This window comes from Thalia democratica, chromosome 6 (genome assembly GCF_965202585.1).
Source record: "Thalia democratica chromosome 6, ktThaDemo2.hap1.1, whole genome shotgun sequence".
Taxonomy (NCBI): domain Eukaryota; kingdom Metazoa; phylum Chordata; class Thaliacea; order Salpida; family Salpidae; genus Thalia; species Thalia democratica.
Genome location: NC_139170.1, coordinates 14,063,627 through 14,072,555, shown reverse-complemented (window position 1 = coordinate 14,072,555; position 8,929 = coordinate 14,063,627). Strand labels below are relative to the sequence as shown.

General features: G+C 24.1%; 1 protein-coding gene across 1 annotated transcript; it reads left to right on the top strand.

Annotated features, from left to right (window-relative positions):
- The first annotated feature begins 567 nt into the window (after positions 1-567).
- Positions 568-6,939, top strand: LOC145839553 (hypoxanthine-guanine phosphoribosyltransferase-like). The gene is made up of 7 exons (XM_082947157.1): positions 568-664; positions 1,031-1,137; positions 2,335-2,521; positions 3,630-3,713; positions 4,495-4,624; positions 6,296-6,372; positions 6,597-6,939. The coding sequence occupies exons 1-7, from the start codon at positions 635-637 to the stop codon at positions 6,642-6,644; spliced, it is 663 nt and encodes a 220-aa protein (XP_082803283.1). The 5' UTR covers positions 568-634; the 3' UTR covers positions 6,645-6,939.
- Positions 6,940-8,929: the final 1,990 nt, after the last annotated feature.

Sequence of the window (8,929 nt, the reverse complement as noted above, 5' to 3'; positions counted from 1 at the left end):
GAAGCACATTTTAAAATTATGGTTCAGTCTAAAATTAAATAATTATCAACATGTTTATATAATTTCAGCTCAATATTGGTGCAACATCATGCTAAGTATTTTCCTGTTTTTTTTTGCATTATTTAGTAAAACAATTGAAATACATCAGTAGTTTTTTATATCTAGAAAATTGAATGTGTTTATAGTTATTATATCCATAACAATTTTAAATTACTGAGTATAGTCCAAAGGTTACTGCTTAAGTTTATTTTTTACTAGTTTTGCAGTCATAATTTAGCACTTTAGTTTTTTTTTTTTGAACCTTTTAGTAAAACAACTAAAACTTCATTTCGAAATGCATTAGTAACTTTTTATATCTAGAAAGTTGAATATGTTTATAGTTATTATATCCATTATTTTTTTAATTAGTGTTGTATAGTCCAAAGGTTACTGTTTAAGCTTATTTTCTACTAATTAAACAATCATAATTTAACACTGTAGTGTGTAACTGTGCAGTCATTATATTACTATATAAAATCAATCAAATTTGTTTGAAAACTAAATTTAGCTGTTCATTTTAGATTTATACTCAAGTTTTTTAATACTTAATTATAAAAATAAATTTATAGAAACACTTTGTTATCAAATCATTATAATGTCAGAAAAAAAAGAAAGCTTTATAAATGTTAGTTGTTGTTGTGTTAATTTATTAAATAATAGACTTAAAAAATTGTATTCCAATAAACACAAAATGAAATTGTATTTTCAAAGTTTTTCTAAAAAAATACTTTGATAGTCTTAATAAATTTTGTATTTAAAATTTGAACCTTTTTTTTGTATAAATTATGTTTAAACAATTCAATTTATTATTTAGGTATAAGTTGATTATTTTTTCATTGTTTAACATAAAAACTTAAATCATTTAAAATGTCGTATTTAAAGTATAGTTAAAAGAAGGTTTACTTTATAAGTTTATATAAAAGTCTTTTTTGTTGTTGGCCATGTTGCTTTGTTAACTTTAAAACAAAATGAATATTAAGTTTTTAAATAGATTCCAGATGATTTTCACAAATACCCAGTTGATCAGTTGTGCATCCCTAAGCATTATGAAAATGATTTAGAAACTGTCATGATTCCCAAAGGCTTAGTTTTGGACAGGTTTGTTAGTTTTAAAAATTTAATTTCTTTTGATACAACTAAATCAGTAAAGTTAAATACCCAACTTTTATAAAATTATTTTTAGGTTGTTATATTAAATACATTTAATTAAGTTAAGGTTAATAAGGAGTGGTTGATCAGTTTTTATAAATATTAAGGGCATGGAGGGATAAATTTTTTTGAAATTTAGTCTTATTTTTTACATTAATTATTAAGCTACCAATCACTTTTTACGACTTGTTAAAATTTGAAGTAACTTTTCAAAGCCATCAAGGTTAGAGAGTTCAATAGGTTCTTAATGGGGGTGCAAACTAAAAAGGCAAAAATTAAATATTTTATTAAAAATCTATCTCTCACTGCAGTTTTTGACAAATTGTTTTAAAACTTTCTGAGAGTAATTTTTGATAACTGTTGAATAATTTGTAGGGAACTGATTTTTCTATTTTTTTCTAAATTTTAAAATTAAGGAAACAAAATAGTTTTATTTTAAATCTGCTTCCTTTAATTTGTTTGTAATATTGAAAAATAAAATTTCCTAAAAACATGAAGAAAATTTCTTTTAAAGTTCTGAGAATATTGGCCTTGAAATGTTTTGAATCCATAGGTTTGTATCATATTAATTTTTACGGAACTGTTTCTATCTGAAAAGTTACTAGAATTTTTTTGTTCTATTAAAAGTATCTTATAGTATTTACATACATACTCTAAGCTTTAAAATAAGAGCCAATGTTAATTTTTGTTAAAATAAAATGTTGAACTCTCCTATGCCCTTAACACTTGCTGTTGTGAATTTAAAGGAAAAAGTAAAAAACATTTTGTTCTATATAAATTCTTATACTTTTAAACTAATATATATATATATCTGCATGCACAACAGTTTTTTTATTGCCTATCATTTTCAAATGTTTAAAGATCAAGTTTGTTTACTATTGTTTTTTTTTCGATCTAGAGACTTTATTATAAAAAATTACTTGAAATATTTGAATAATTTTTGACCTAACTGAATAACTCTGTTTACACTATTTTTATTAGTTAATTTATTTGTTTTAAGGACTTATACTAATTGTTATAATTTGATAACCTCTAGTGATTAAAGTCCTTGAAAAATTTAAAAAGTGATTTTAATTTTTTGGTGTATAGAAAAATATTTTACATGAGTTGTGTATATTCATTAAAAAAAATTGCTCCAAACAACAGGGTTGATAAGCTTGCCAAGGACATTTTTGAAAAGTTGGACCCTTCAAAGCCGCTTGCTTGCTTGTGCGTGTTGAAAGGAGGATACCAGTTCTTCAGTGATCTTTCAAACTGCATTCAAAACTTGAACGCAACTTCCAACAAGAGTTGCCAAATGTCACTTGACTTTATCCGTCTCAAAAGTTATGAGGTTGAAAATTTGCATGTTGTAGTTGAATATTGTTTAAGAAAGTTTTACTTCAATTGAATTTTAAGTGTGGAATGTTTAATTTGAAACACAATTATTTTATTAATCTGTAAATACATTTATTATACTTTATAATATAATAAAATAATAAAGTATGCGAAAATTATAAGCTTATACTCATACTGACTTTAATAATACTTTAAAGTATTTTTGCAAATCACGTCAATTTTGAAAAATGTTTGCATTTTTTTGTATAGTTTGGTTATATTGAACTGATTTTGATTGAGTGTTTAGTTATGCAACTTAGGATGCAGTTAGCCAACATAAAAGTTCTTTAATGAATTATGAATGCATTGAACAATAGGTCATTAAAAACAATGTATGAAAGTATCTATGATCCAAAATTTTACTTTTAAATTGTTCAATCTAATTTGTAAAATGTTTATACTTATTTTGAAAAACACTAGTTTAAAATTCACCTATAAAATTACAATAGTTTTCTGATATTTACATCAGTAGTTAGAATTTGGAAATACACAGTTTGATTTTTATATATTATGTTTATTGACTTCAGTTGATTTGTTAAGAGGCAAGTTGATTTTTTAATCTATATTTAATGAGTCTTGTAATTTTTACTATAACTTTTTATCATTTGGAGTTAATCTTATTTAGTTTGCGATAAGTTCAAGCAATATTGAAGTTTAAAAATATATAACTTGAAGTTTTAAACTTACTCAAAAATTAGAGTTTGCTCTACTCACTCCTGTAAAATAACTTTCAGGACTATTTATTTGCTATATATGTTAAATACTACATGTTTGCTAAAATACAATTCTAGTATAAAACTAAATTGTGTTTGTATTTCATAACTTAATACAGTATACTCAAACTGAGTTACAAATAACTTTAATAAACCTTGTCATATTGATTAAAGACACATGTATAAGAAACTGGATAAGAAGTTAACACTTTTATATATTTCTTAGTCATTAAAACAAAAATTTAAAATAATAATATAAAAGCATGTTACAAACTTGAAACTATCTTTGTTTATACTATGTTACTTGAATATTAATGTTTCACACCACTATAATTGAAAATACATTTTCAGAATACTCAATCAACCGGAAAAGTTCGAATCATTGGAAGCGATGATTTGTCTGCTTTGGAGGGTAAAAATGTCCTTATTGTTGAAGTGAGTAGTTTTCAAACAGTTTATTTTATTCTTAAAAATTAGGTAGACTTATGTTTATTTGAAATAAAATTTATTTTACTGACAAGCTCAATGTGCTAAACATTGTTTTTACAATTACTTTTTGAAAACATAAATATGTTTACTAGTCTTCATTAAAGTTTTTATTACAACAAGAATTATAGTAGTAAACATTATGAACTTAGTAGAATGTTAAAATATAGAGTATAGCTCTGTAGTTTGTGAGTTATTGAAAATTTTCTTGCGTTTTTCTTTAAAAAAGTTATGTTTTCATAAAGTTTTATTTAAATAGAAAATTTAATTTTCTTATCTTTTTTAGAACAACAAAAAAAGCAATTAAAGTAAACAGCTGTTTCTTTGAGAAGCAGAAGAACTTTTATGTTTGCTCATAAATCAATACTTTAAATATGTGCGAATTTTAAATCGATTTAGATTTTTTAGAAATACCAATAAATTTTGTTTTCAATTTTACTTTCTTTTTTAGATTAAAAATTGAATAATTAATAATGATATTGTTATGAAAATTTATAATTTAGTACATGTATCAAAGTTTGTTGCGAATTAGTTATAATTTCATAGTTATATATATTTTCAGTAGCTTGGAAAAATTGCTTCTTAAAAAATAAGTTATGTATACTAATTACCTAGCAGTTTCAATTTTAGTCTATAAATTGTCTTAAAAGAGTTAACTTTTTAACGCAAACAAACACTAAATTGCAACGTTCAGTCAACGTTGAACTTTATTTTTGTGAAAACTTGCCAGGACATGATTGACACCGGTCGCACCATGAAGAAGTTGCTGTCAACGCTGGAGGAGTACAAACCCCACTCTGTCAGCGTGTGCTGCCTGCTCGTCAAGAGAACTCCGAGAAGCACCGGGTACAGGCCTGACTGTTAGTTTGCACACAGTTTTTATTAGACACACACATATATAAATTTAATTTAAATGTTTGTAAAAGTGAAAATCAGTTTATGTTTTGCTGTTATGCATGCAAAGTAAAGTGTTTTTATCCAACCAGCATTATTTTTTCAAAAGGTAATGCTATGTGTTTGATTTGTTAGCTTTAAATCTACAAAACTAATTAAATTTTCACTCAATTTTGATTGAAGTACTTACAGCTGATTTTATTTTTTATCTCGCTATCTAATATAATGTTTGTTTTTACTTACGTAAATAAGCTTTGTCGATTTTTTTGAAAGCATGATAATTTTATACATAGCATTAATGTGAACTAGCATATCCAGGTACGTTTTTACTGGGTTTGCAGGTCACCTTTGGTTTAAAATGACATACAACCATTAAATACTTTATCTAGAACATTTTCGATTATAATTGTACTTTAATAAAAAAAATGTTTTTTAACACAAAAAAATACACACCTGTTTTTAAATGTTTTAACAAAAATATTTAAATATAGATTTGTTTAGGCATAATTAAAATATTGTTGCTCTTAATTTTCCTCCCGTTAATAAAAGGTTACACAAAGTTATCTGTGGTTTTAGTAAGCATAAACTTTATCAAAAATTTATCGTCAATTTTTTATTTGATAATTTATAGAGTTGTCAGTTTGTTCTAAACGACCTTGGTTTTTATTTGTGGCATAGAAATTATTTAAACTTGCGGTTACATTTAGTTAAATTTTTGCGGTTGAATTTATTTAGTATCTAGAATCAGTTTATGTTAAACAATTTTTATTAAAACAAATTTTACTCATTCAATGTGCACAAGAACTTAAAAAAATAAAATATTTTAGTTTATCTTTTAATTACTTTAACAAGGAAATCACTAAAAGTTATGAAATTGCTTTGTGATCTTATGATTGCTATGATTTAATAACTTGTTAATTTGATGACACATCTGCCATTTATCACTTAATTTTTATACAAGCTATAAGTTTTTACTAAGCTGATAAAAAGTTAGTTATAAACAAAGTTTGATTCAGCTGTTGTCAGGCAACATATAGTTTTTATCATTTATGCAGCTTCTTAACATTTGATGTAGAAACTTCTTTTTTAAGTATGCATATATGCAACATCATTATATGGCTAATTTACAAAGTAGAAAAGCACGTATAGATAAAATTAATAAAATTTTCATATAAAAAGGTAATATTTAAAAATTAATTATTGACACTAAAATTTACACATTCATTTTAGCATAATTAGCAGTTGGTACTTACTTTTTGTTAAGTTTTAAAACAACTTCTATGAATTTTAAAGTCTTAAACACATATAGATATTTGAAAATTTTGAAGAATGACAGGAGATTAGTTTTAATTTAAGCCATGCTATAAAACTATTCTTCAGCACTCAAGAATATTTATTTTTACCCTAAAAAAGTAACTGTTTAAAAAGTATACCGTTAAAATAATTTTTTCTAAGCTTTTTATTTAAAATTTACTTCATTAGCGTTTATGATATAAATTAGTATTAAAGTGAAAATATGATGTAGTTTAATTTTTTCAAATATCTTGTTTAGTTTATGCCAAGCAAGTATAGTTTTACGGACGTACAAACAAATTATGCTATTTTCACATAATAGTAAATATACACATACTTTTCAGACATCGGATTTGAAATTCCTGACAAGTTCGTTGTTGGATACGCTTGTGATTACAATGAGTACTTTAGAGATTTAAAGGTGAGTTATTTGCATAATTTACAAAATATTTCCATCTTACTGACACGCTGTAAATTTTAACTTCGTGTAATTTGAAAAAGATTATTTTAAAAGTAATGACATATTTTTTTCTAATTGAACTTTAAGTACTTTTACAGTTTAAGTGCACTTTTAAATTATTTTAATAGTTTTGGTTAAGTTTGTTTAGAGAGTTATTATAATTATGTATATAAATTATTTTACAGCATATTTGCTTGATCAACGATGTTGGAAAAGAAAAGTATTCAATGTGATTTGTACGTCATAAATTCCAAAACATTACACTTCTATTACGTCATACAAAATTCCACTTTATCACTTGTCTTCTCTGAGTTTCTCACCTATCTAAACTTTTATCTCTGATTTATAGTTTGAACATTCGTAAAGTCAAACAGTTAATCAATATTTAGTGTTGAATGGTAAGGTTTTCTCCTCATGATTTAATTAAGCTTTTCCTATTCAAGTTAAATCCGTATTTTATGTATATCAATGTTTTCTTGATCATCGTAGCTAATAGCTGTAGGTTGAATTTGATAAATTGTATTGCTAGCTTGCGTGTGTTTTAAATAAATTTTAGAGTAAAAGTTGTTTTATATAAGTGGTTATTGATTATGATCAGTATGTTAAACTACTCAGAATTGAGTAACTTTTAATGTTTGCTATTTCTTAAATTTAAAATTTATAGGGGTTTTAATGTATAAAAATGTTAATTTTATTATTTTTTATAGAAAATTAAGTCAAACTTAAAATTTTTTTATGACTAATCATAACTATAACTCACTAAAATTAATTTACTATTGAAAGAAAAAAATACAAATCATTAAGGCTAGATATATTTGAAAAATTGAATCCACATGGTGTTTTTATTCAAAACGTCAGTTAAACTGAAGACGAAACAATTTATTTTAAAGAAATAGAATTTTTAGATATAGAATAAGTTTAAAATATCTGGATTTAAAGATAATTTATAGAAAAATTTAAATATACAGTTTATTAATAAGTATCTCTATGTCTAAAGTTTGGTTGAAAATAATTACTGTTTATTTTTTTACAAGATATAGAAAGCAATAAACCTATGTACTTGTAATTAAACAACCTTTAGTTCAGTGCTTCTTAACCTTTTTGTAGTGGCGGAACCCTTTTCCAAAGTTCAACTTTTCCGCGGAACCCCTAATTTTAATTATACATAAAATGTTTAATCAAATAAATGTTCTTTTTTTACTTTCGAAAGGCTTCGCGGAACCCCATTTCAGAAGCACTGCTTTAGTTTTATAGAGTAAAAAGTGATGAACAGCATAGTAGCAGATAAATAATTCTGAGACGCTATATTATTATTCTTATATTAGCTTTATCAAAAACTACTATAGTTTAAATTATAAATGCTCAAATTTATTTTAAACAAACTTAGTATAAAATAAAAACACCTGCTTTAGTATGAATACTTTTTAATTTCGGAAATGTTTAGTGCCAACAGTGAAGTTTGAAAACAGACAAAAATAAAAAACTGCAGAGCCTAAGTAGAGTATACTTAATTTTTAATAGTTCAATTATAAGTTTTTGAATCTTCTCCTTATATGTCATTTGTAAACTTAACTTATGTAACTCATAAATGCTTTTAGTCTTCTCAACGTTAAGTAAATACTTAAATTGCTCAAAAAATAATTTCAATAATAGTTTTTACTGGTTAATATAACGTTTTAGAATTATAATTAGTATTAATTTTTATAATAGATAATTTTCTTAATTACTCAATTCAAAAGAACTGTTTGTTTCATAAAGTAATTTTTTCTGCGTATATCTTGCTTTTTAAGACTACGTAATATTTTTTTTTTAATGATTAGATCATCGATTCTTAACCTTGGGTAAATTTACATTTTTGAGTAAATTCACTTATTTTAGGTGGTAAGTTTTCTTGGTTAGAAAGTTATGTAAATAAATGTTTTTTAACTGTCTTTTTCTTAATATAAATTGGTTTTTAAGTATTTTTATACTAATTAAACAAATTGTTACAATTTTGTGTATCTTGTAAGCTTAAGATTTAAAAACATAGTTTTTTCTGAAAAAAAATTAAATATTGGATGTTGGGGGTAAGTTTTGTAATTACCTTTCATAAAATATTAATAACAGCTGGCCTAGATAGTCAAGTAAATATTTTATACAATAAAATAACACGGTGGCCTTTACTAATTTATTTAAAGTAAATTAATTCTTTGAAAAAAATAATAAATTGTTTTACTTGAAGCTCTGTAGTATAAAATATACTTTTTGAAAACAATATTCCAAAAATGCTTCAGAAAATTTTTCCTGAAATTAAATACTTTTGGTTATTGAGTTTTTGAAGAACGAAGTTAAACTCTTCATTTTTAGTATACGAATATGCTTTAACTACTTGAGCTAATTTCTATCCATAAACTGAAATTTTAATAATTTTTTGTAGCGAAAGAAGTACTTTTAAATAAGGGTGTTTAAAAATTTTCAATAACTTTTATGTTTAACACAATGAATAAGGGCTTAAAATAGATGTTTGAAACTAAAAGAA

Bases quoted from the DNA above. Each gene is read 5' to 3' on its own strand.
- LOC145839553 (XM_082947157.1), top strand. From the start codon at position 635: ATGTCAGAAAAAAAAGAAAGCTTTATAAAT. The intron at 665-1,030 runs GTTAGTTGTTGT...GTTTTTAAATAG, and splicing joins AAAAAGAAAGCTTTATAAAT to ATTCCAGATGATTTTCACAA. The intron at 1,138-2,334 runs GTTTGTTAGTTT...TCCAAACAACAG, and splicing joins AAAGGCTTAGTTTTGGACAG to GGTTGATAAGCTTGCCAAGG.